Source organism: Ictidomys tridecemlineatus, chromosome 13 (genome assembly GCF_052094955.1).
Source record: "Ictidomys tridecemlineatus isolate mIctTri1 chromosome 13, mIctTri1.hap1, whole genome shotgun sequence".
Lineage (NCBI taxonomy): Eukaryota > Metazoa > Chordata > Mammalia > Rodentia > Sciuridae > Ictidomys > Ictidomys tridecemlineatus.
The window spans coordinates 60,438,821-60,465,563 of record NC_135489.1 but is presented as its reverse complement, the minus strand read 5'-3'; the positions used below and the strand labels follow the sequence as shown (position 1 = coordinate 60,465,563).

Genomic DNA, 26,743 nt, shown 5'->3' with positions numbered 1-26,743 from the left:
CTCAATATCATTTAGTCATAAAGGAAATACAATTGAAACTACAATGAGATACCATTTCACACTGAGTAGGTCAGCTATAACATAAAAAGATAGACAACAAGTGTTACCAAGTGATGTGTGAAAATCTTGTACATCCCTGATGGGAACAATGTAGACACTATGGAAATAGTTTGACAGGTCCTTAAAAAGTTAAATACAGACTTATGTATGACCCAGTCATTCTACTCCTGTGTATAGTAAATAGATAATTGACAATTTATGGCCATATAAAAACCATATACACAAATCTTCATGCTATCATATTACTCATATTAGCCAAAAAGTGGGAACAACTTTCATCGACCAAGGAATAGATAAACAAAAATGGTTTATCCTTATAATGGAATATTGTTTACCCATAAAATTAAACAAAGATTAGTATTTGTTACAGCATGGATGAAAACAAAGCAGAGACACCAAACGCAAAGGCCACATATCATGATTTATTTTGTAAGAAATATCTAGAATAGGCAAATTCACAGAATCAGAAAGTAGTTGGGTTTGCCACAGTCTAGGGAGAGACAGGATGGGGATTACAGACAATACGCACTGGTTTCTTTGGGGGTGAACAAATGATTCTGGCAATGGTAAGGGTGAATTTAGTAACCAATTCTATTTCAATAATAAGAAAAAATTGATTAGAGATATTTTTGCCAAAGCCTTTTCTCCTATACATGCACCCTAGGATAATTAGAACAATGAGCCATAACTGGACATTTGTCCAATTTGAATGAGTTCGTTCAGAAACCCAGGATGGGATGTAAGAGAAAGAAAAAAGAGAACTGGAAGCACTCAGAAGTTTATGACCACTGGCATGCAGCTTGGGAGGCTGGATAAGCCCATGTTGCAATTTTGAGTAGCGGTCATGAGTTAAGGACAGCAAATACAAAGAATAATCATGCTGCCTTGACATAAAAAAGGCTGACAAAGATTGTCTGCATATTATTACAAGAGCTATTATTTACTTACAGAAGATTCTTGCAGAAAATTTGTGATGGAATTGCTTACTACAGGGCCACAAACCACCTGATCTCTTCCCAGGCATAACAGAGTGTCAGGCATAATTTGATATGGTGGTAACAGGAAGGGAGATGATTCACTTCTTTCTGACTGAATACCAGAGCTCTCCAAAAGACTTAAAAAAAAAAAGTCAGTCTGGTAGTCATTTTTTAATTATGGTATTCATTTATAATAAAAAAAAAGTTCACTCTGTTTTATATGTGTATATATCTAGAATAAATTGCAGGTCAACATTTACATTGTCTCATTGCTTCCATTCATTAAAACTTTTTAACATTCATCCATGCTCTCCCATGTGGAAGTAATTCATTTATTTTCATTGCTATGTGGACTTTTATTATAAGAATATACACAATTTGTTTATCCATTCTCATGGTGATGCACACTTGCATTGCTTCTAGTCATTGGCTGCTAATATCCTGTACTGACTTTACAGTTAAACCTCTTGTCCACAGCAAACCTTTCAGAAGCACTCACTATTCATTGTGGGTAGCAGAGAGCTTTTTGTACACATTTTTAATTATTTGTCTCTTCCTTTTCAAGAGCAGAAATCATCGTACATGTTGCAATATATAACTTACATGATAGATTTTGAAGACAAAACTACTCAACACCTGAGACAGTGGAGAATATTTGTGTCCTGAATTGTTGGAAATTTGCCTGGACTCTCAACACTTCCTACCAGAGAAAATTTTTAAGAGAAAGGAAGATTAAATGAGTCTGTATTCAAAGTGATTGAGAGATTCTTCTCAGAATTGAAGTGGAAGTGAACTTTATGCTCAGCCCTTTAGTCCACCCTTTCCTAAACTTTGCTTTTTTCATGGCCCACTTGAACCATATTCCTGGTTCCTTTCTTACCTAGTCTGAAACTGCATCTGTCTCCCAATTTCCTATGGTTACATCCATGTTCTCAAGATAGCAGCTGAGTGCTTGTTTCACCAGGCTGTGACAATGACTAATAACACACTAGGTATTCTCCAAAGTTCCTTCCTAACTTTTCCTTTCTTTATGTTTTAATGAGAAGAAAAATTTGAGTCAAAAGAACCTTAATGATAGAATTTCAGGACTTAGCTAATAGGGGAAACACATTTACACTCTTTATCTAAATACAGTTCTATTCACTCTGATGCTGACCTACTTTGGGATGATGGCAGTTTAGATTATTATACTTGTGCTCCTGGGTAAAGAGCTGATGTGCTATCCCAGCAGCAGGATCAGGAGAAGATGTAAATGACAGCTGTAGTGAGCACTTTGCAGTGGGCTGGTGGAGAACACAACACAGCACCAAGGAAGTACAAAAGCTATGGGTCCTATATAAAGTTTAACTTGCAGAAAACTCGGAAATGTCAAAGGATCATCAACAGTGCTCAGCCTGATTGTATCCATTTCCATCATGCCATCTGGAACTAAGGATAGGAGACAGTCTGTAGTCAGGTCCCTTCTTTTGACAGGATCAGAGAAACTGTACCTTCCATATTGTCAGGACTTGTATTTCATATCAGATTCACAACCATGGAAGTAAGCAGACAAATAAATAAATAAGAAAGTAGGTACTGGCATACCTAATGGAATCGAACAGCAAAGTTGTGGGTGAGGTAGAGGGAGAATAAACAGCAAATAACATTTTCTATGCCAGAATACACTGTTGAAGAAGACAGTAAACAACAAAGATGCAAATTGGAATTCAAGAAGATTTTAGGCAAAGAGAAAAACACATGGGAAATTTAAACAAATTTTACAAAATTTCACTGGGTGATCTGAAAAAGATAATGATCACCGATTATCCTTAAATAGTGGCCTAGATATAACGTCTCAGATCACAGAGCAAGAAGATTAACAGAGAGGGAAAATAGGAAGTACATGGGAATCTAATCTAGAAAAACCTCACTTATATAATTGGAGATCTAGAAAGAGAATTTAAAACAAAGGCATTAATATATTTTAAAATAGGCAATTTCTCCAAGCTAAAGAAAAAAAACAATAAATATCAGTTCTAATGAAAAAAAGATAAATTTGGAAAAATTCTGATAAAATTCCTGAAGTACAAAACAAAAAAGAAAAACCTTCCAAATTTTCTAGGCAGAAGTTTCTGCAATGAAATATGATGATTTTGTCCTTAGAAGCCAACATCTAATTGTAGCAGTGAAATAAAAAAATAAAATAAAGATGAAGTAAAAATGTCATACTACCAAGAAAAATGGGCTACAGCTCAAACATCTACTATATAATTTATCTGATAAGGTTAAAAAATGTTTTTTGAGGGTAACAAGGATGGACTGAGATTAAATATTAACCATGCATCCCATCTCAGCAAAATACTGGGAAATTAATTCAGTCTAAAACTGGACAAAATCACGAACCTTCCATAGGAAAATATGAGGGAGCCAGTGCAGGCAGCAAACCTGTCCAGGTGAATTTATATCTAATGTACACATAATGTTCAGAGTTGGGCTATTGGGGTACATATAAATCTAGCCCACACATTCATGTCCACAAATATACATACATATGTACAAATATTAAGTGGAGATTCTTGAAATAGAGGCAATTATAATGTAGTACCTATGTGTCTTTCTTCAGTAATAGCACTGTCAGCAAAGATGAAGCTCAGTTGTCTTTAGAAAATAAATTTCACAGAATTAGTATAATTCATTAATTAGCCTAATATTTGCCATAGTTCCTTTCTTTCTTTTTTCTTTTCTTACTTTTTGCTTAATAGCTAGGATTTTAAATTGAATTTTAATGTTTTTTCCATAATTTAGCTTTCCCAAAGAAGTTCCATGTTGCTGTTGCAATATCTTCCCATTTTATTTCTTCTTGACACACTTTCAAGTATATCAAGCAAATATTTCTTTCTGTAAATTATACATTATCAAAATATAAAATGATAAATAAAGTCATCTTGGAAGACATCTCTAAATTTATAATATTCTTTGAGTTGAGTTGTTCCAAGCTTACTTTCTCCTAATATGCTTAAAATTTACCAGGAATTTATCACACAAAAGTTTTTTGATGTCTCATATAATCAGCCTGACCAAGATATTTAAGAAAGATGTTTATTATAATATCATAAACATCATGCCCCTAATTTTAATTGCTTTAGATGATTTTTTATACACAAACATTTACTGTTGCAACTTAACAGTCCCTAAGTTTGTAAGCCGAACAGTTCACAACACACTTTTTTCAAGAGAACTCTCTTTCAAGTCAGAAGAAATAAGAATACAAAAGATTGGGTTTTCAAGAATGACAGACTAAAATAATGAAGTGAAGATTAGTAGGAATGAAAAGGAATACCTAAAATTAGATTTAAGAAGCCCCACCTTATGAGTAGAAGATTCAGAGTACATAGCTTAACCTTACTTTCAGTCTAACAACAACAAACAGATTCTTCAGAGAATAGTGGTATTTCTTTAGGAATAACATTGCAATCAGAGTAACAAAGCACTGCAAAGGGAATATACCATCAAAGTAATGTAGGAGTATAGTCAAGGAAACTTGGGGAAAGAAAATACATTAAAGACAAAGCTGAAGATTTTATCAGATATTTTGAAACAATAATCTTTGGGTACAGTAATTAATAACGACAGTGGCATCAGTCTGAGGTTGAACAGACACTTGATGGGTAGGTATCCTTGCAGAAGTTCTTTTGTTTGCTTTGTTTTTTGTATACTCCTGTGCAAGCTTGTGGCCTGACAGAGACTTTAGTGATAGTCCTATAAGACAGTCTTTATGACTAAGAATACTTGTTTTGTAATCTTTCCTCTCTCCCTCCCTCCCTCCTTCCTTTTCTTTCTTTGCCAGGATTGGAACAAGCAACTCCATTCTGTTGGATAATTTTCACATTTCTTTCATATTAGTACAACAACAGAGGTGACTTTAGGTACCCTGACACTCAAAAAAAAAAAAAAAAAACACTCAAGAAACCTCAGTGGATGAGATGGTAATCAGCTATGGAAGTGCATTTTTATCTTGATCCAATGCATGTAATCTTTTAGAACAGAAGGCTCTTCTATCCTCATGAGTGCCACATTATAAAAATTATTTCAGTAGCTACTAAGTATCCATAGAAAGGTGAATTTATGGTGATGGGACTGTATATTCCTCTAATATAAAAATATATTTCAAGCACCCTCAAATTCAAAAGAAATAAGGATTGTCCTTTGAGAGTTTAACTACAACATCAAGACAGAATGGATCTGAACTGAGATTCTCAGAGTGAACTTAAAGATTGGTTCTTAAGTCAACCAAAAAGCATTTATTGAATATGTACATATGTGCTATGGAAAAATATATGAACTTATAAAAGTAAAAATAGTATAATGATCCCCATTTACCAGTCCCTCCATGTGAGCAATTATGAACATATACAGAATATACTAATGGGGGAAAAAAAGAATATCTTGTTGAGAAAGGGGTTGAAGAGGCCTAAATTCAAGTCCCAACCTCCAGTAACCTTAATGTCCTACTAACTTATGCTACAAACTTCTAAACCTTCACCTCTTCAGTTATAGGAATAAAAGTATACATTGTTTTATGCTGCAAAGATTAAAATGATAACCTATAGTAAATCATTTGGCAAATTCTTGACAACTATGTATTCATTCATTGGTGGTTAGAATAAGGAGAATCAACTGCAATTTCCCCCACAGCCAGTCTGCAAAGGGAATTTGACATCAGTATTGACACGGTTTCCTCTGCAGGGTAGAGGATGCTTCTCTGTTTGACATTTAAATTTTTGAACTTCACATCTAACTCCCCTTGTCAGATTCCATGCCCATTGAGCAAGTGGAAAGGCAGAGCATATTCACTGAAATTAGCAACCTCAAGTTTTCATCTTCCATGGCAATTGCTCTTACTTAGATCTTGCTAAAACCAACCTTCCTCGCTTGTGGTTAAAGGTAGGTGGGTCCTGGCAGGGACAGACTGCAATCTATGGAAAAGGGAATGGAGACCACATTGTGGAGGGGAGCAGCCTCTGGTGTTAAACACAGCCTAGAGAATTTTTCAGAGAAATTTCCAGAGTGTCCTCAAATCCAAGATATATTTCGCTTTACCCAATTGTACTAATGGGTACAAATTCCATCCAAAAGCATTATAATGATCATTTGAAAAAATGAAGTTGCCGAGGAATTCGCCCTTATCTACTCCGTGGCTGCCTCTAGGGAAGATTTTAGCAAAATGGACCAAAGTTACCACCCCGCTTGTCAATAACTCAGGCCACTGGTAATGGCCGCAGTGTATTTCCTTAAAGATGAAAAGATAGGGATTGGAAGGGAGATTTGCAGATGTGGGGCGCCCTAACAATGTATGCACTTTTGTCGGCAGAGCCCCCTGGTGCAGACCCGGATACGCAGCGGGCGGCAGCGCGCGGCTTCACAGGCTGCCTGTCTGCTGTGCGCTTTAGCCACGCAGCCCCGCTGAAGGCGGCGCTGCGCCTTGGCGGACCTGTCCCGGTCACTGTTCATGGTCAAGTGGCTGCTGGATCCCGCTGCGCGGCGGGCGCAGGGCCTGGCTCCAGAGTGCGGGAACTCGCTCCCCGGCTCTCAGATGGTTCAGGTGGGTACCTCTCTTGTACTTGTTTTCTGTGTGTCACTACTACTATATCGCAGATTTACTTAGTTAGTCCTGTTTGTTGATTCACCTGCTTGGTATCTGGCCTTTCCCTCTCCTATGTTCTTCCTTTCATGTTCATTTCTCCCACTACAATTGTTTGTTGTTCCAGTGTTTGTGAATTACTCTTTTCTCTTCGCTCTGTCCTCCCTTTTTCTACTGTAGGCTATTCTGGACCAACTGATGAGGGAGAGCCCTTAATTAATGCAGACAGAAGTGACTCTGCGGTCATTGGAGGTAATGCGGCTGTTAGCATAACCCAGAAACCATCTATAGCAATTAGTTCAGACTACTGGGGTCAATGGCAGGCCTTGTAAATTTCCTGATATTTCATGTAACTTACTGAATTCAGTTCCTCAGTAAAAAGAACTGATGGTTCCACTGAAGCACACTGAAGAATAGCTAACATATTATAGAATAGTGAGAAGTTTTTATTTGAAAATAACTATCACTGTTATTTTGATACAGGAGATAATATATAGTGGTTCTATGGCTCCTTGCAGTTGCCACTGAGCCTTCAAATTGTTATATAACACCAAAGACAGGAATAAGAAGTATAGTTTTATATTTTTATGTTTGAAAAATAACAATTTGTATTGTTTAGGTGCTTCAAGCAGTGTGATTTTTGCTTTTAATTTTATTTTAAATGTTTTGGGGCTAATGGAATAAGAGTTCCAAGGTTATTTAGAATTGAAGAAGTGACAGTATAAACAACATAGTGACTAACACAGAATTTATTAAGTTCTAACTCAAAAAATGAGTGTGCAATTCTCCCTTCTTACAGTTCAAAGAATTTTTTAATTCTTGTGTGTGTTGGAAGGGGAGTGTTGGGAATGGGCAGGTCTTGGCACATGGAAGGCAGGTACTATTCCACCGAGCTATCCCATTTTAATTGTTTGGTTTTTATTGAAATGTGAGTCTATTGCACACTCTGCTTAGTGAGTAGGAAGTAAACTATAATCTATTCCTTTGCTTTGTCAAATAAGGTTCATAACTCAGAGAGCTAGGTGACACCACTTGGTCTCCATTGCTCATATGGGCTGCACATCAGCTTACATGGGGTCTGTATAGTTTATCTGTATTCATCTAGATGTCATAGAATTAGAAGAGTACTCAGACACTTTAAAAATCTCTGTAAAGATATTAACATTTCCACCCCTATCTCAACTACTTTTATTTTTTTAATGATTGAAGTATGAGGAACTTATTTAATATAACCTCCATTTTCAATTCCAAGAACAAACAAAAATCCCATAAATGTTTTTTATCATTTATATCTAAAAGAAATGCTTTATATTGGAATTTAAATACTACTCCCAAATCATTTCTAATTTATTTTAATGAAAAGTATCCATTCTAATGCAAACTAGTTTAAAATAAATGTGTTATATATTTTCAAAGTAGGAATCCAAGTCAAAATACTTGCAAACTTGGTGCCTTTTATTTAAAAGAGCAAAGTGAATTTTCATTCTGATGATAACACAAAATACCAGGCCTTTGAATCTTTAGAGCTTTTGCCTAAATATCATTGGCAAAATTTCAAAGTAAATAAGTTATACCAGTGTACTTCCCTTGAGCAATCCTACTTGGCTCCTCATAGATGGGTGGAGAAGGAGAAAACACAGGTCTCAGGGACCTGACAAGGTGAATATATCAGGCTTTGTGATTCACTTGTACTTGTACTGCCTTTTGTTTGGGCAGTGTCTAATGGCTGGATGATTAGAAGACCACTGGGTGCATTGACCACCAGTGAACTAATTGAACACACAGACTAGACTTATATGAAAAATACCTAATCCATATAAAGGTTTATTGATATGGATAGATTTCTCTATGTTCTGCATTTTGAATTATCTTTTCCTCCTCTTGCAAACAAAAGGAACAGTATAGGAAAGAATGAACCAAAAAAAATATTAGTACCTGGTAAACCAGAGATCACAGAGGGCTTCTTACCAAGGGACATTTACTATAGATAGGCAGTTAGATCGATAAAGAGACAGATGTATAGATAGACAGAGAGGCAGGCAGAGAGAAGCTCATATAAAAAATACACTAACAAGCCAGGCACGGTGGTGCATACCTGTAATCCCAGTAGCTCTGGAGGTTTAGGCAGTTCAAAGCCACCTCCGTAACAGTGAAGGCTAAGCAACTCAGTTGAAACCCTGTCTCTAAATAAAATACAAAATAGGACTGGGGATATGTGGCTCAGTGCTTGAATTACCCCTGAGTTCAATCCCTTGTACCAAAAAGAAAAAAAAAAAAAACACTATCAGTGATACGCAGTTTATGAAATGCATTGAGTGATTATTCAAATAATTTTAATCTTTGGGTACAGACAAGTTATTTTAGGATCCTATTAAATGTAATAAACCAAGCCATAGTTAAAGAGTTATCACATATAAAAAGGCCAAGGTATACTGAGGAGTTCCTGTAATGTCATGGAATTATAATCAAGTAGCCCCATCATTGTTCTGAGATTTACCAGTCTTTAACATTGCAATTGTATATATTTCTCCTTAAAACAAAGTCCTATAACTAAGCAGCAAAAAAAAAAAAAAAAAAAAAAACAGAACCTAAAGCAATGTAATTGTTTGTTTCCTAAAGCGATGCAAAGTATATTGAACAAAATGTTGTTATGAATATTTATGAATATAAACCAAATAATGAGCACACTACTTCCTCTCAGACTTGTGCTTAGGAATCCCTTTGACTAGTTATACCTAATTAAACTTTGAGTTGTTGGGCTTCATTTTAGTTGCTGTTGTCTATCCCAGAGTATGAAAAAGAACCCTCATTTTATAGTACAAATATTTTTGTATAACTAGGCAGGCACTTACATAGCACTTGTTATATAACACTTGCTAATTGGAGGTATTAATTAATACCTGTGCCAATTATCTTTAAAACTGAGCTTTTACATATTTATTTCAGTATAGACTTGATATTCATTCTTTACTAATAGGATAGCTTGAGTAAACATTCCTATGGTATAACTTTATGATTCTCGATTCTTTCAGCACATTAAAATCATCTGACAAGCTTTTTGTAAAAATCTGAATATCCACAGATCTTATTTGTTCTATGTTGTCTAAACAGACTTGAGGACCACTGGCATAACTGATGTTTGCAATATTTAAAACATTTCCAAGAGATGTCAAATAATCTACTTTCCATATAATTGAGCCACATCCCTCCCGTCCCCTGCCTTTTTTTTTTTTTTTTTTTTTTTTCTTTGAGATAGGGTCTAAGTGCTTAGGGCCTTGCTAGGTTGCTGAGGTTGGCTTTGAACTTGGAATCCTCCTGCCTCCTGAGCCACTAGGATTATAGACATGTACCACTGGCCCCAGCTAATTATACAGTTTTTAATAACATGATATATTAGTTATTTCTGTATGACAAACTAATATATCCTTAACTCCTAAACAGAACCTGCATTTAGCCCATTTACTCCCTCTGCTTAGGGGCTCCTGGGATGCAATTAAGTGGCAGAAAGGGCTGGGTTTTCATCTACTGGTCTCACTAGGAAAGATCCACTTCCTTGCTAGCATGGTAGTCAGCAGCATTCAGTGTCTTGCAGTGGGACTTCTGAGAAGTCCTGGTGTCTTGCTGGCTGTTGTCTAGAAGCCAGCCCACAGCTCCTAAAGGTTACATGTATCATTTCCCTGCCATGGCTGCTTTTCTCTTCACAGTCAGAAGGAAAGAGAAAATCTAGCAAGAGAGTTGCTATGATCTTTTGTAATATAATTACATAATCATGCACACATCCTGAGGTACAGCCTGTCATCTTTGTTATTCCATCACAGGTCCCTCACTTGAACAAAGGAAGTCATGAAAAGGCTTGAACTTTTGCTAATTGGCAGTATTAATTAATACCTGTGCCAATCATCTTTAAAACTGACCTTTTACATATTTATTTCAGTATAGACTTGATATTCATTCTTTACTAATAGGATAGCTTGAGTAAACATTCCTGTGGTATAACTTTATGGTTCTCGATCCTTTCAGCACATTAAAATCATCTGACAAGCTTTTTGTAAAAATCTAAATATCCATTGATCTTATTTGTTCTATGTTGCTAAATAGACTTGAGGACCACTGGCATAACTGATGTCAGGAGCTAAGGGCCTCACAGAGATGAATGACATGCTTATTATATAACTAATTCAACAGCATATCAGTATCAAAGTAAATTTTTATTAAAATATTTGTACAAAAACAATTACTCTGATGATGAGGCTATGCACTGTATTTTAAAATAATTAAAATTTCCTGGCTTATTAATGTGAAGTGGGACATGGCCTAAGAGGTCCAGTTATATTTCTGCATTATATGTGAAGTCATTAACTGAAATTCAATCATGATCTGCATTTAAGATCTGCCATGTAAACTTAATGTCATAATACCATTTGTCCTCAAAATTTATTATGTGTGTGTGTATATACACATATACATACATGCATATGTAGATATATATTATATGTACTAATATATATGATATTACATATGATTTAAACCATCTAGTAGAGATTCTGGCGAGGTTGAAATTTACAGTTTATCTTCTAACTTTGTGTGTTCTCTTTCTTTTCTCTCACCAGGTGTGGTAGCAGTGGTGATATTTATCTTGCTCTGTGTCACTGCCATTGCTATACGCATTTGTCAACAGAGATGGTTATATCAAAAGAATGAATCAGATATCTCAAAAGCTGGAGACAATGCTGAGATTGCTCTGAAAAGTGAACTCAACATGCAAAATACTGTCAGTGAAAGTCAGAAGGAGTACTTCTTCTGATCAGTAGCTGTGGTTTACTTATACTGTAACAATATGACTTACTTTCTAAGCCTAAAGCTCTCATAAGTGAAAACCCAGCCCTGGGCCTCAAGGTCTGGGCAATGGGCATGCACCACTACCAACTCGCCCACCCCAGCTTCAGCCAGGGTGCCAGGAATCTCTGCTCAGGGGCCCTCCGTGATCTGTTTGTGTAGCAGTGACTTAAGTGCAGTCATTAATCACTGTGTGGCCCTTTCTGACTGTTCTGACCTGTTCTTCTAAAACTAAAATGTTATTTGCCTAATGATTTTAGGTTTTAAATGCAAACAACAATTTGAACTATAGTCCTACTCTCTTAAAAATGTGACATGGAAATTTATAAAAGTCAAAGTTGGACTCTCGTGTTTGTGTTATGCAGAAATCTATCCTGTCCTTTTATTGATCACCAGCTGACATTTGTAAAACAGGAAATGCTTCTCAGATGGTCTGAGCAGGGTTTCCATCTTCCTGTGAATGAGAGCTAAGTGGCTAAAAATGCATTAGATACCTAGAGAAAAAAAGAAAAACAAATAACCTTTTTGGTCTAATGATTTTTACATTTTAATGATAAAATAATGTTTGGTGTCAGTTTTGAAATTTTATTATTGAATTCAGTTATGGGAAAGAAAACTAATAGGTAGCAAAATATGTAGAGGATTTTGATATACAATAATTTGTTTCTTTTCTTCACAATTTGTAATTATAGTCTTTGTAGAATGAAATGATTACCTGATGATCTCACAAAAATGTGTATTTTCTAACTAAACTTAGCTGAGATATAGACACTATATTAACACTACAAGTGTATATGACCAAAACATAATTCTAAATTTGACTCCCTCAAGTATGAGGTGATCAGGTCAATTTTTCTTGACAGTCCTGTGATCCTCTTTTCCTGAAAGTTATCACAATTCTTTGTTACCATCCAACATTCTTTTTGTTTATTAAGGCAAAAGTCATATTTCAAACTGAAGCTCTACAGCCCCCTTTCTAGATTTTGAACTGATTTAGGCAAAACTCTCCCTTCCTGGAGTTACTTGTCTTATCTTGTTACTGTTTGAAATATCCTCAGAATGATGCTTATTTATGTTAAGGGAAGATTTTCTGAACTATATCTGTCATTCTAGTCAAGATTCTAGTTACCATTAGAGCACCCAAAATTAAAGTTCATTTTATATTAGGATACATTTGCATACTAGAAAAGCAAGGCATTCATATGTACTATGAAAATTGTTCTAGTCAATACTTTTGTCGTTAATAACCACCTGGAGCCACCATGTGTGTTCATAGCCATTTATAATAAGAAGGTGCTACATTCTCCATTTATCACCTGCCATGTGCCTGACAGGTGTTAATAAGATGGCTTATCCAAAACAGGACAATTGGCTATATAAATTTAGCCATGGTACTACTAATTTACTGTGTTCTTTTTTTAAAATGGAAAAGATGCCCTGTATATTATCTTTTTTGCAAAAACCTGTCTTTTTTTATGGTTTCATATGAGTTTTATTTGAGTTGTAACCAATTTAGCACAACATGTGTTCACTGACTCAGTTTCTATGTGTCAGGGGCAAGGCATGAGTTCACTGGGTCTTCTATAAAGCTGCAGTCAAGCATCAGCCAGGGCTGCATTCTCATATGGAGATTCAGCTAGGGAAGGATCTGCCCCTCTGCTGTCATGATTGGAAGCATCCAGTTCTTTATTGTTGTAAAATTCATGTTTTCTTGCTTCTTCAAAGTGGTTTAGGAGACATACTCTAGAGCAGTCCTGCTAGTGAAAGGGAGACTTATGTAATGCACTGTAACCAAGAGCATGACATCTTGTACCTGTGCCATAACTTCTTCCTTAGAAGCAAGTCAAAGATCCTGCTCACACTCAAGGTGAAAAGGCTATATAGGGCTCATGAACCAAGGGATTAGGAGGCACCTTAAAAGTCTGCCCACCACAGAACTATATCCATATTGGTGTTTCCTAAAATACTGATGAGAATTTTAAGGTACAGATGGTCTCTGACTTACTCTCGTTCAACCAAGGATTTTTTAACTTCATGATGGTGTGAAAACAATACACATTCAATAGAAACTATTCTTTAAATTTTTAATTTTGATCTTTTCCTGGGCTATCAATATGCAGTATGATACTTTCTTGAAATGCTAAATAGCAGCCATAACCCACAACTCACAATCAACCACACGATCATAAGAGGAAACAACTAGTAATCTATACTGTGTTACTAAGCTAGGATGTTGGGTAGATTTGGTGTAGTCAGTGCATTTTCAATTTGTGGTATTTTTAACTTGCAATGAGTTTATTGGGGCATAACCTCATCCTAAGTCAAGGAGCATTTGTATAATAATATATGAAGATCCACCTTTGAGAATGATGTACATACTTTTGTCCCCAAAGGCCCGTGAATGTTGGGGAAGAATTCAACACAGAAATGATGGGCTTTTTTAATGCACAGGCGAGTATAGGCATCAAGGAATCACTGTAGCTAAAAGAATTCATCACTTTGGTAGTTGGAATTTTACAGGTTTATTAAGAATGAACTATATATACTGCACACTGCTCTCTGCTCTGAAGAGAAACAAATTGTTGCAACTAATTATAATAATGCATATCTACTTTCTCTTACTGATTTTTAAATTTTACCTGATTATTTGTTAACAAAATTAAATGTTTGAATTAAACTAAGAAAATATTTTTAAAAGAAGTTGAATGAAATTTGAATTATGAAATTATATTATTTTCCCCTTAAATATTAAAAATGTGCAGATGTATATATTCTGTAGTGGTATGTTTATTACTTTATCCCTGCTGCATATATAAGTAATTTTAGGGCCTGATTAATGTTTTTATGATGGTCTCAAACAAAAAGTGAACGCAAAAAAATAGGCAAATATTTACCAATTTTTCTTTTTATTATATATATATATATATATATATATATATATATATATATATATATATATATATATATATATATAGTTTTCAATGGACACAACATCTTTGTTTGTATGTGGTGCTGAGGATCGAACCCGGGCCACACACATGCCAGGCGAGCACGCTACCACTTAAGCCACATCCCCAGCCCCTACCAATTATGTTTTTTAAATATTTATTTTTTAGTTGTAGTTGGATACAATATCTTTAATTAATTTATTTATTTTTATATAGTGCTAAGGATCAAGGATCGCTCATGCTAGGTGAGCACTCTATTGCTGAGCTATAACCTCATCCCCACCAGTTACATTTTAATTACATTAAAATGTCTATGAGAATAGAGATTTAAACCTTTGCACTTTTGCTAAAGGATAATAATTTGACTATATAGTTAAAATAACATTCCCAGTTTAAGGCTAATTTTGTTAAAATATTTATATAATTTTCTCATAAAAATTTAACCAGCCCAAGTGAATGGCTTATCACAAACCCTGGCCCACAGCAAATGCCATTATTTCACTTCTTTGATTGTGTTAGTCCACAATTGACACTCTGGAAATCTAAAATATATAAAAACAACTGAAATGGAAATCAGAATGATTATTTGTTTTCAACATGCCCAGTTAATCCAAAGAATTTAGGAGCTCTGGGAAAACAAGCATTGGTTGGAATGAATTTAGGGCACTGTTTTTATGTCATTTGACCATTTGAGCCCCTCTATCTATGGGTATGAGGAAGTAATGGAAGTAACTGGTATAGTCCTCCACATTAGGAGGAGCTCACAGATATCCCAGACCCCAACTGCCAGTCACATTTTGAGGCTGTCCAGACTGGGAGAGGAAGTGAAAGGGAACACTGCAGTTCTGCCTAAAACTGAGCTGGAGTTGAGGAAATTCCAGTTGGGCCTGTGGTAAAAAGTGCAAAAGAAAAGAGGTTTCGATGGTGACAGTCCAAGACAATGTTATCAAGAAAGTGATGGCCTCTGAGCTAAGACCCAGGTCTGCCTCATTACAAACCTGCAAATGGGTTTGCAAAAATTTAAGCAATGGCTTTTTAATTTGCAAACTTTTTATTCTTTGAACATTTATGTTCTTTTGAATTTCTTTAATAATAAGTACAAACATTGAGTTTTCATTTTTTTGGTATAGTTAATTCTCCATTTGGAGGCTTGTCTGATCTGGCATTCTTTCCACATTTCTGCTCTGGCTTTGTGTTAACACTCCACTTAGGGTCTCCAGCCCCTGCATTGCCTGCATTGCTTTTGCTCCTTCACTACACTCCCTTCTTGCCCCATAATAAAAGTTACCATGGAGTTATTTGTATACCACATTTATTTTGAAGCACTCGGTTCTCAAGATTTATTTTAGAAATTCTGCTATTGCAAAAATTCATCTGTGAAGTGAAAATACTTAAAATTCAATAGATTGTGTGTGTGTGTGTGTGTGTAGACAGTCATGAATTACATTGTAACATTATAGTCAGTGAAGGGACCACATGGTTCCTTAAGGTTATATAAACTAGTGATATCATAGCCATCTAAAGCATACAATATTTTTTATTTTTTGTTATGATAATGAGATTCCTGAGGCAGGCTACTTTATAAAAGAAAGTGGTTTCTTTTGGTTCATGGTTCTGGAGGTTCAAATTCAAGGGGCCTTATTTGGTGCTGGTTTGCTGGGAAAAATACAGGATATCACATGGCAACAAGGTGTACAGATTCATGTGTGCCTATGACCTGTGGTCTCTCTCTCTTCTTTTAAAGCCACCAAAATTTAATCAGTAGGGGCTATACTCTAATGATATTAGCTAATCCTAATCTCCTTCCAAAGGTCCTTCCCTCTTCATACCTCACAGTAGGACTAAATTTCAGCATGAATTTAAGGGGACAAATTATAACATTTGCTCTATAATGTTCACAAAGATTTAATGCTTAACAACACATTTCTCAAAATATACTCCATTGTTAACTGTGAGAGAATGAAATATGCTTTGAAAAATAAGGAGACACCTACTACAACCGTATCGAGTTGGTTTGTTTGCTTCAGGCTTTTAAATTTTGCAATATATACATTGTTTTTCTGAAGCATTTTATAAAAAAAAAATAGTGCAAGAAAAGAACCTTTGTTTTAATATTAAAATATTAGGTGAAAATACAGTTTTATATTGAAAATTGAACACTGACTACTTAATCTTACTGGGAGTAAAATAGCTGGTTTCATTCAATAAAGCAAGTCAACCAACTCTGGGAAATTTTGTTTCTCTTGAAATTTCCAGATGGTTTCTGAATGAGATGAAATTACACTTTACAGCAATAATTAATTTATTCCTAGAATATATTTTGAATAGGAAATGACATGTGTATTTACAAAGAAAATTTTTTTTCTTGTGTAATTTATAGAAAGACAGGTTACAGTGGCCATTCAACATACCACCTGCCACAGAAAGCAGATTTCTTCTTTGATACCTTGTGCTACTGTGATGTCAGCATTTTCAATTGAAAACAGAATTTTTATTAACTTGGATCTGAAAAAGAATTTCTTTGGTCTAGTCTTCTATTCTACTGGTGTTTATTGTGAGAGTATAAAACAGACCAATTTGTAATTGGGGTTCCAAGTAACCACTATTGTGTCTTAAGGATTTATATCTGTGTCTTCAGGATTGTTATTTTTAATACTGTTTACAGATGACATTCTAATAACTGAAACTATGTGAAAGTGGAATGGCAGATAACAGAAGTCTCTGTATAATTTCCTGCCTGAATTATACAAATCTGTACTTAAAAAAAAAAAAGTAGAGTGAATTTGGTTTCTATAAAAGAAGAATGAGCTTAACTTTAGAGAGTAAGGCTACTAAAGCAAATGTACTTGCTGTCTTTGGATTCAGGGGATATGTTCTCTAATGAGAAGCCTGTGAGTTTTCGGTTGAAGAGTTAGGGTCATATAGACTACTACCTGGGAAACTTCGGGCAAAACTTTACCTCCTTCAGCCTCCCCTGACAATAAAGACTTTCCCCCATGGGACCTTTGCAGGACCTGTTCATACAGTATTTACATAGTGTCTGATATGGCTAAAGCATATGTACCACTTAAAATACACAAGAACACAACTTATTGGAACCTTGACCCTGAAAAATACCATGTCATCTTAATGTACTTTGAATGTGTCTGTGAAGTTTTAGACATGGGTCTTTTACTTTAATATATTTTTTAGTTGTTGATAAACCTTTATTTTATTTAATTATATGCTGTGCTGAGAATCAAATCCAGTGCCTCATTTATGCCAGGCAAATGTGCTACCACTGAGCCACAGCCATAGCACTGGACATAGGTCTTTAATGCTCTAAATTTGTCTGGTCCCATACAGAAAGTAGATTACCCATTCTTCCTAGAAAAGTGCTATGGGCAATTATGAAAAAAATGATGAAATTCAGGGTGATGTCAGAAATATATGATACCTGGCATGATTTTTTTCCCATTAGTTCAGTGATAACAACTGAGAAAGGACACTAACCAAAAATGTTTTGAATTTCTGGACTTAATTTTGATGCAGATGGAGTGGTGGTCAATTGAGTAATGAAATAAAGACTGAAGTGTACATGCTTCATACCTCTACCAGATTTAAGCACACCTGTGCATGACTAATAACCCAGAAAAGAAAAAGGTTAGAAAATGATCCGTCTGGTTTTTCTGTTTTATTTCAAATGCATGAAATGTATAAATGAGACTTGTAAAAAGATGCAATAGATATATGTTTCCATATTCTTCCCACTAAGCAAAACTAAAAATTATAGATATTTTATATTTAAAAAAGGAGATGGTAACTTTGAAAGCTAGAGAGGAGAATAGAGTCCTATACCCTCAGGACTTAAGGAATGACATGATGTTGTATTAATTGTTTTTTTGTTTTACTTAATTTATGCTACATTTGTAGTTGAATAACTAGAAAGAAATCTGGAAATTTTGATAGGTTCAGATTTGTTAAACACTCTATGGGAGTGATATCAGCAACGTAACAGACTAGAAATCTTTAGACCCTGCTTACTCACAGAGACACTGCATTAACAGTGATATATGGACCAGCATACCTTTGTAAGAACTCTGGACACTAAATTTAAAATTACAGCAATCTAACCCATGTAAATGCCAAAAAGGATTCCAGTGAAAGGAAATTTTCTGTGACTACCCATGCCTCACTCCCTATAATGTGCAATCAGAAGGAACAGACCTTCATAAAGAAGCTCCTCCTCTGGATTGGAAACAAAATAATAGATCATCTGTCCAACATTCTTGTATGTCTAGAGGGAATGGTTTCAGTTTTGTCTGACTTGGAGGACTGGTGGCATAATTTAGAAGCCACTAGAAACAGGCAAGCATAAAGTGTTTTCGAACTTAAGTTCTATAGGCAGTCACTGGGGGAAACAGAAAATTTGGAGGAGATCCTAAAACCTCTAGCTAGGCTAATTGCTGAAAGTTTTACTACACATGAAGTGAAAATGTGTTTTGGGGAGAGGAGGTTAATTTTAAATATCCAAATCTCAGTATAAGTTAATAAGACTCACCAAGAAACAGAGAAGGAAGCATGGTCCAATCAAAGGACAGTATTAAACTTTAGAAAATGACCCTAAAGATGAGCATATCCAAGATTATCTACCAAAGAACTCAAAATAATTGTCATCAAGATATTCAAAGAATAAAAAGAAGGAAAACCATGCAGTAATATAATAAGACTATCAACAAAGAGAACCAAATAGAAATTATGGAGCTGAAAAATGAAATATCAGAACTGAAAAATTCACTAGACTTGATTCAATAACAGTTTCTGATCACATAGAAGAATCAGGAGATTTGAAGACCTCAAGTGAGAGCAGGAAAAAAATTAGAAAAGGGAAGAGAACTTGAGGGACTAAAGGGATATTACAAAGTAAACCAATATATGCAATTGAGAATTCTGAAGAAGACATAGAAAAAGGTTCAAAAGACAAACCCCAAGGTAAACACACTGGGACACATTATAATCAATGTGTACAAAGTTTGAAACCCAATCTTGAAGGCAGCAAAGTATCTCATGCATACAAGAGATTCTTTATGATATTATTGATGGATTTCTGAAACCAGAAGGAATGGGATAACAAAAAAGTCAATCAAAAATTCTATATCTAGAAAGGCTATCATTCAACAACAAAGGAAGAATTAAGGGTTTTACAGATAAATGAAAGTTGAGGGAGCTTATTATTGTTAAACTTGCTTTATAAGACATTAAATTAAGTCCTTCAAGCTAAGATGAAAGGGTGATAGAGAATAAAACTCATAAGAAAAGTGAAGCCTTCAACTAAGTGTAAGTATGTGGATGAATATTTTAATGTTGTGCATAGAATGTAAATGACCAAAATTAACAATATATAAATCCATGTCAATGGTTATATGATATATGAAGATGTAGTTTGTGGCATTGATAACAAAGTATGTGATGGGAAGAGGCAAAAATAAATATTTTTGTAGACAATTGAAGCTGTCATTAGCTTAAAGTAGACAGTTACAACTATCAGGTGCTTTATGTAAGCCTCATGGTAATCAAAGAAAATATCAAAAGAAGTTACTCAAAAGAAAAAGAAATCAAAATAGCCATCTATGAGAAAGAGGCCTTCACCAGACACCAAGCCTGCCAGTGCCTTGATTTAGAATTTCTCCGTCTCCAGAACTGTCAGGAAAAAAATTTAAAAATCTGTTGTTTATAAATTACCCAGTCTGAGGTATTTTGTTGTAACAACACAAATGGAGTTCTTCAATTAATGTTAATTTTCTTATGTGATATCAGCATTAAGGTTATACAGGAAATTATCCATATTGTCAATGATTTTAAACATGATAAATATGTAAATGTGGCAAAATGTTTTTTAAAAGGATACATATCACTATCAAAAAACTTTTTTTAACTCACAAAAGAGCACAATAGAAAAAGAGGAGCAAGAGAACAATAAAATAGAAACAACAAATATAATGGTAATAGTATGTTTTCATTTTTCAATAATTACTTTAAATGTAAATGGATTAAACTCTAGACATAGATTGAGTAACTGGATAGGTTTTTATTTAAAAAAATCTAATGATAAACTGCCTACAAGTGTCATAATCATATTAAAAGATGGAGAAAAAACACTTGACAAAATCCAAAATCTTTTTACAATAAAAACCCTTAAAAATAGGAATAAAGGTAATTTCTGCATGTTGATAACTAATATCTACAAAAACCTGAAAGCTACCATTGTACTTACTGGTGAGAAATTAGATGCTGTGACACTAAAATCAGAAAGGAGGAAAGAATGTCTCCTTATCACTGCTTTTCAACATCACACTAGGAATTCAACTAATTTAACTAATGAAAAAAAGATAAGAAAATGAAATAAAAGATATGTTGATAATAGCTGCCATTCTGACTGGAGTGAGATGTATCTTAGAGTAGTCTTGATTTGCATTCTCTGATTGCTAGAGATGATGAACATTTTTTCATATATTTGTTGATTGATTGTATATATTCTTCTGAGAAGTGTCTGATCAGGTTCTTGGCCCATTTGTTGATTGGGTTATTTGTTTTTTCGGTGCTTAGCTTTTTGAGTTCTTTATGTACCCTAGAGATTAATGCTCTAAGACAAAAAACAATAAGTATTGATGAGGATATGGAGGACACATACATTGCTAGTGGGACTGCAAATTGGTGCAGCTAATATGGAAAGCTGTATGGAGATTCCTTGGATATCTGGGAATGGAACCACCATTTGATCCAGTTATCCCTTTCCTCGGTCTATACTCAAAGGACTTAAAAACAGCATACTACAGGGACACAGCCACATCAATGTTTATAGCAGCACAATTCACAATAGTTAAAGTGTGGAGCCAACCTAGATGCCCTTCAGTGGATGAATGGATTAAAAAAAAATGTGGCATATATACACAATGGAATTTTACTCAACAATAAAAGAGAAGAAAACATGGCATTTGCAGGTAAATGGATGGCATTGGAGAAGATAATGCTAAGTGAAGTTGGCCAATTCCAAAAAAACAAATGCTGAATGTTTTCTCTGATATAAGGAGGCTGACTCATAGTGGGGTAGGGAGGGGGAACATGGGAGGAATAGATGAATTCTAGATAGGGAAGAGGGGAGGGAGGGAAAGGGAGGAGGCAGGGGATTACCAAGGATGGTGGAATGTGATGGACATTATTATCCAAAGTACACGTATGAAGACTTGGGTGTCAACATACTTTATATACAAACAGAGATATGAAAAAAATGTTGTATATATGTGTAATAAGAATTGTAATGCAAAAAAAACCCCACAAAGTACATGTATAAAGACATGAAAAAAAGATATGTTGATTAGGAAGGGGAAAAGTGTAAGTGTATTTTTGCAGATTACATAATTTTCTATTTAGAAAACAGAAATAAGAATCAACAAAAAATACTGCAATTAATAAAGAATTATAGCCTGGTTGCAAGATATAAGGTCAAGTCAGTCACTTCACTTAAGACAGGGTTAAAATATAAGTCTTTTTTTCTATATCAGCAACAAGCAAAACCTGAAATTAAAAACAATGCCATTTACATTAGCACTGTCTTTTGAGTATTAATCTAATAAGGTATGTATGAGAATTATATGAAGAAAGCTACAAAACTCTAATGAAAGAAATCAAAGAAAATGAATAAATGGTGAAGTATCCTATGTTCATGGATAAGAATACTCAATACTGACAAGATATCAGTTCTTCTCAATTTGATCTACAGATTCAATGAAATCCAAATTAAAATCCCACAAGATTTTATTGTGGATATTGGAAAATGGATTCTAAAATCTGTATTGAGATGTGAAAAAACTGGAACAATCCAAATGCCAAATGCAGAATACTGGAGGAATGCCACAACCTAACTTTAAGACTTACTATGAAGCTATAGTAACAAAAATAATGTTGTATTGTTGAAAGAATACACAAAGAGACTAATGGAACAGAATAGAGAGGGTAGAATAGATCCACAAAAATATAGGCAACTGCTATTTTATTTAAAAAAAAAAAAAAAAAAAAAAAAAAAAAACAAGGCCAGATATCATAGAAAGCAGTTTCTTTTCTTTTCTTCAGTACTTAGAAATGAACCCAGGGGCACTCTACCACTGAGATACAGCCCAGCCCTCTTGATATTTCATTTTGAGACAGGGTCTTAGGCTGGCATTAAACTTGCAATTCTCTTGTCTCACTCTCCTGAGTCACTAGGATTAAAGATATGTACCACCAAGCCTAGCCAGAAAAGATGGTTTCTTGAAAAAAAAAATGATTTAACTGTAATAACTAAAATTCATGTGCAAAAAAAGTATAGAAACAGAATTTATATCCTTCAAAAATTTATCTCTAAATTGATCAAAGCCCTAAATGTAAATTGCAAAATTATAAAACACACAAGATGATAAGGGAGAAAAATCTATATTTCATTGGGTTTGGTGATGACTTTTTAGATACAATACCAAAGGAATGATATATTTTAAAAAATTGATAACCATGGTCTTTATTAAAATTAATTTTTTCTATCCTGAAAAAGACAATAATAAAAGAATTAAAAGACAAGGATAAAAAGATTCATAATAAAGAACCCTTAAGACCCAACAATAAGAAAAACAATTACTCCAATTTAATAAAATCGGTCAAATACCGTAACAGATACTTCACTGGAAAAAAAAATGTAGATGTCAAAGGATCATGAAAAGATGCCCAACATCATATGTCATTAGTAAACTGCAAATTAAAGCAAGTCAAAACACACACACAAACACACACACATACACCTTTTAAGATAGGCAAAATCCAGAGTACTTGACATCCCAAGATGCTGATGAGGATGTACAGCAACAGGGATTCTCTTCCATTGCTAGATAAAATGCAGCCATTTTGGAAGACAATGTCACAGTTTCTTTCTTTCTTTCTTTCTAAAAAAAAAATTGTTCTTTTTAGTTTTACATGATAGTAGAATCTATTTTGATGTATTTATGTAAACATGGAGCATATCTTATTCTAATTAGGATCCCAGTTTTACAGTTCTTATAAAGCAAAAAATTTTTGCCAGCAATCAAACTCTTTGGTATTTATCCAAAAGAATAAAAAAATTATGTACACATAAAACCTGTACACAAATGGACATAGACCCATTATTCATAACTGCCAAAACTTGGAAGCCATCAAGATGTTCTTAAGTATGTAATGAAAATATAAACTAAGGTACATTCAGACAATGGGATATTATTGAACACACACAAAAAAAACAAACCAACAATTTATCCATCAATTCAGAAAAAGATACAGAGAAACTTTAAATTCACTTTGTGTGTTTTCAGGAAAATGAAAATGAAAATAAAGAGGTACTATTACACACACCAGACTAGCCAAAATCCAGATCATTTACAACATCAAATGTTAGCAAGGAAATACATGGAGCAACAGAAATTCTCATTCATTGTTAGTGACACAGCCAGATGCTTTGGAAGAGTGTTTGGTAATTTCTTTAAAAACTGAACATAAAGAGGAAACATTACAACCAATACCATAGAAACACAAAACTTATCTACACAAATAAATCCTGTACAAAAATGGTTATAGCAGCTTTATCCATGATTAACAAAACTTGGAATCAATCAACATGTCCTTCAGTAAGCAAATGAATAAACAAAATGGAGTACTTCTTGATAATGTAATCTTATTCAGCACCAAATATAAATGATCAAGCCGTGAAAAGACATACAGGAAATTTAAATGCATACTTCCAAGAGAAAGAGGCCAGTATGTAAGTATTATATACTCTGTAATTCCAACTATCTGACATTCTGGGACAGGAAAAACTGAAGATGTTAGGAAAAACTCAATGGCTGCCAGAGGTTAAGTAGATTCAAGGGAAGGACAAATGGGTAAAGCAGAGAGGATTTTTAGAGCAGTGTTAAGTATTTTGATAACAGTGCACTAGTAAATATAGATCAACCCCATAGAATATATGACATACAGTAGTAAATCCTAATGCCTACTATGAACTTTGGGTAATAATGATGTGTCAACATAGATTTATCAATTGTAATGAATGTATCACTCCAACAGTGGACATAGATAATGAGTGAAATTATGCATGTGTAGAAATAAGAAGTGCATGAAAAAAAATCTCTGTCCCTTTTGCTCTACACCTAAAACTGCTCTAAAAAATAATCTATTAAAAATAAAATCTGAAGTCAATAATCTAATTTTACAGCTTAAGAAACTAGAGAAAACAAACAAAATGCAAAAATTTATACCCAAAGCTAGTAGAAGGAAATAATAAATAGTTAGGAAAGAAGTAAATCAAATGGAATAGAAAAAATAATCAACAAAACTCAGATCCAGTTTTCAAAGAAGATCAAGTTTGACAAAGTCTCAAGTAAGTTAAAAATAAGAGAATATTCAAATAATTGAAATCACAAATTAAAGAAGGGAAATTACAAGCAATGCCACAGAAATAGAAAGAATGGAAAGGGAATACTATGGGTAATTATATTGCCAACTTCTTGAATAAACTAGGAGAAATAGATACACTTCTAGAAACATAAAATCTACTAAGATCGAATTATGAAAAAATAGAAAAATTTCATTGTAACTAGTAAGGAAGTTTAATCTGTAATCACAAACTTCCAAACAACAAAACGTCAAGGACCAGATGGAAGCTTTCAAACTGTAAATTCTTTTTATAAATTTATTTTCTCAGGTATTTTGTTATAGTGATGGAAAGCTGACTAGTACACTGGAAAATTGAATTCAACAATCCATTAAAAGCAGTATGCTTCTTCCAGGATTTTTTTTTTTTTTTTAGCTTTGTAGTTATATAAGAATATGCTTAAGTAAAGTTTGTGCTGCTTTCCCTTTTTCAATTGTTTGCTGTTCTATGAGCTTCTTTGATTTATGGTTTGGTAGATGACATTAATTTGAAGAAAATTTTGTCATTATTGCTTAAAATATTTCTTTGATTCTCTTCTATTCTGTTTGCATTTCCCATCTGTTCTGTTTTTGCATGTTGTTTATTAGAGGGCTGAGCACGTTAATCATGGTTTATGTTCTCAGTCTGTTCATTCCAACTTCCCTTTTATGGTTGCTTCTAATGCTGCTTCTGTCTTATCAAAATTTGTCTTTTATCCTTTTAGTATACCTTCTATTTTTTTTCTTGATAGTCATACATGATGTGGTAGATAAAAGGAACTGCTATAAATAGCCTTTAATGATGTGTGAGAGAGAGCTGAAGCACTCCATAGTTCTGTCGTAGGGTCCCTTAGTGAGTCTGTGCCTCACTCTATGAACTCATATGTGTTTCTCAGATCCTCACTCCTTAAGTGGGACAGAATGGCTACAAGGGACAGAATTGACTATTTCTTTTCTCTGAGGTCAGTGAGGCTCTGATAAAACCCCATAAGGCTAGATTCTGGTTGGTTTCTCCTGAAGGAAGACCTTGTTGAAACGAACAATGTATCATGGTGTATTTTAAAGTGTTTTCTTTCCCCGTTTCCCTGTGTTTTAGTCAGTTTTCTCACGGCTGTGACTAAAGGACCCAACCAGCACAATTATAGAAAATGAAAAGTTTATTTGAGGGCTCATGGTTTAAAAGTCTTAGTCCATAGAAAGCTAGCTCCAATCCTCAGGGCTTGAGGTGAGGCTGAACATCACAGCAGGAGCCAATGGTAAAGGGAAACGTCTCACATCATGGTGATCAAGAAGCAGAGAGAGGGACTCCATTCTCCAGATACAAATATATACCCAAAGCCATGCCCCAATTCTCACCTCCTCCAGCCACACTCTACCATTTCAGTTACCACTCAGTTAATTCCTATCAGGGGATTAACTCACTGATTGGGTTAAGACTCTTACAACCCAATCATTTCTCCTTGGAATCTTCTTGCATTTTCTCACACATGAGCTTTTGGGGGACACCTCACATCCAAACCATAACACCTTGCCAGAAGTATGAAGTGGTTTTTCTCTGATAGTGACTCTGAAAATGTGGTTGAACACCTGTAGATAAAACACAAAGCATAGGGGACCCAATGACTGGGTATATCTAGAGTTTTAACTCTCAGACTTCTTTACACTGAGCCAATAGAAATTTCAATTTACTACAGGCTTTCCTATTTGGTACTGGCTCCCAGGAAATATCAAGGTATATGTTTTTGTTGTGGTATGTTGCTAGTACTGTATCTGCTTATTTGTTTCAACTTTGAGATAAGTGATTTTTCTGTGATCTACTTTGTGTTAAGAATATATGAAGATTTTTTGTTTGT

General features: G+C 34.5%; 1 protein-coding gene across 2 annotated transcripts in view; it reads left to right on the top strand.

Moving 5' to 3' along the window:
* Positions 1-14,260, top strand: part of LOC101975743 (contactin-associated protein-like 3) — a 203,046-nt gene extending 188,786 nt beyond the window's left edge. The window contains exons 22-24 of one of the 2 annotated variants that reach the window (XM_021719995.3): positions 6,388-6,618; positions 6,838-6,909; positions 11,268-14,260. In XM_021719995.3, the coding sequence (XP_021575670.1) occupies positions 6,388-6,618; positions 6,838-6,909; positions 11,268-11,461 (497 nt within the window). In that variant the 3' untranslated portion in view covers positions 11,462-14,260. The remainder of the gene's footprint in view (positions 1-6,387; positions 6,619-6,837; positions 6,910-11,267) is intronic. The other variant, XM_078030403.1, reaches the window with a different exon arrangement.
* Positions 14,261-26,743: the final 12,483 nt, after the last annotated feature.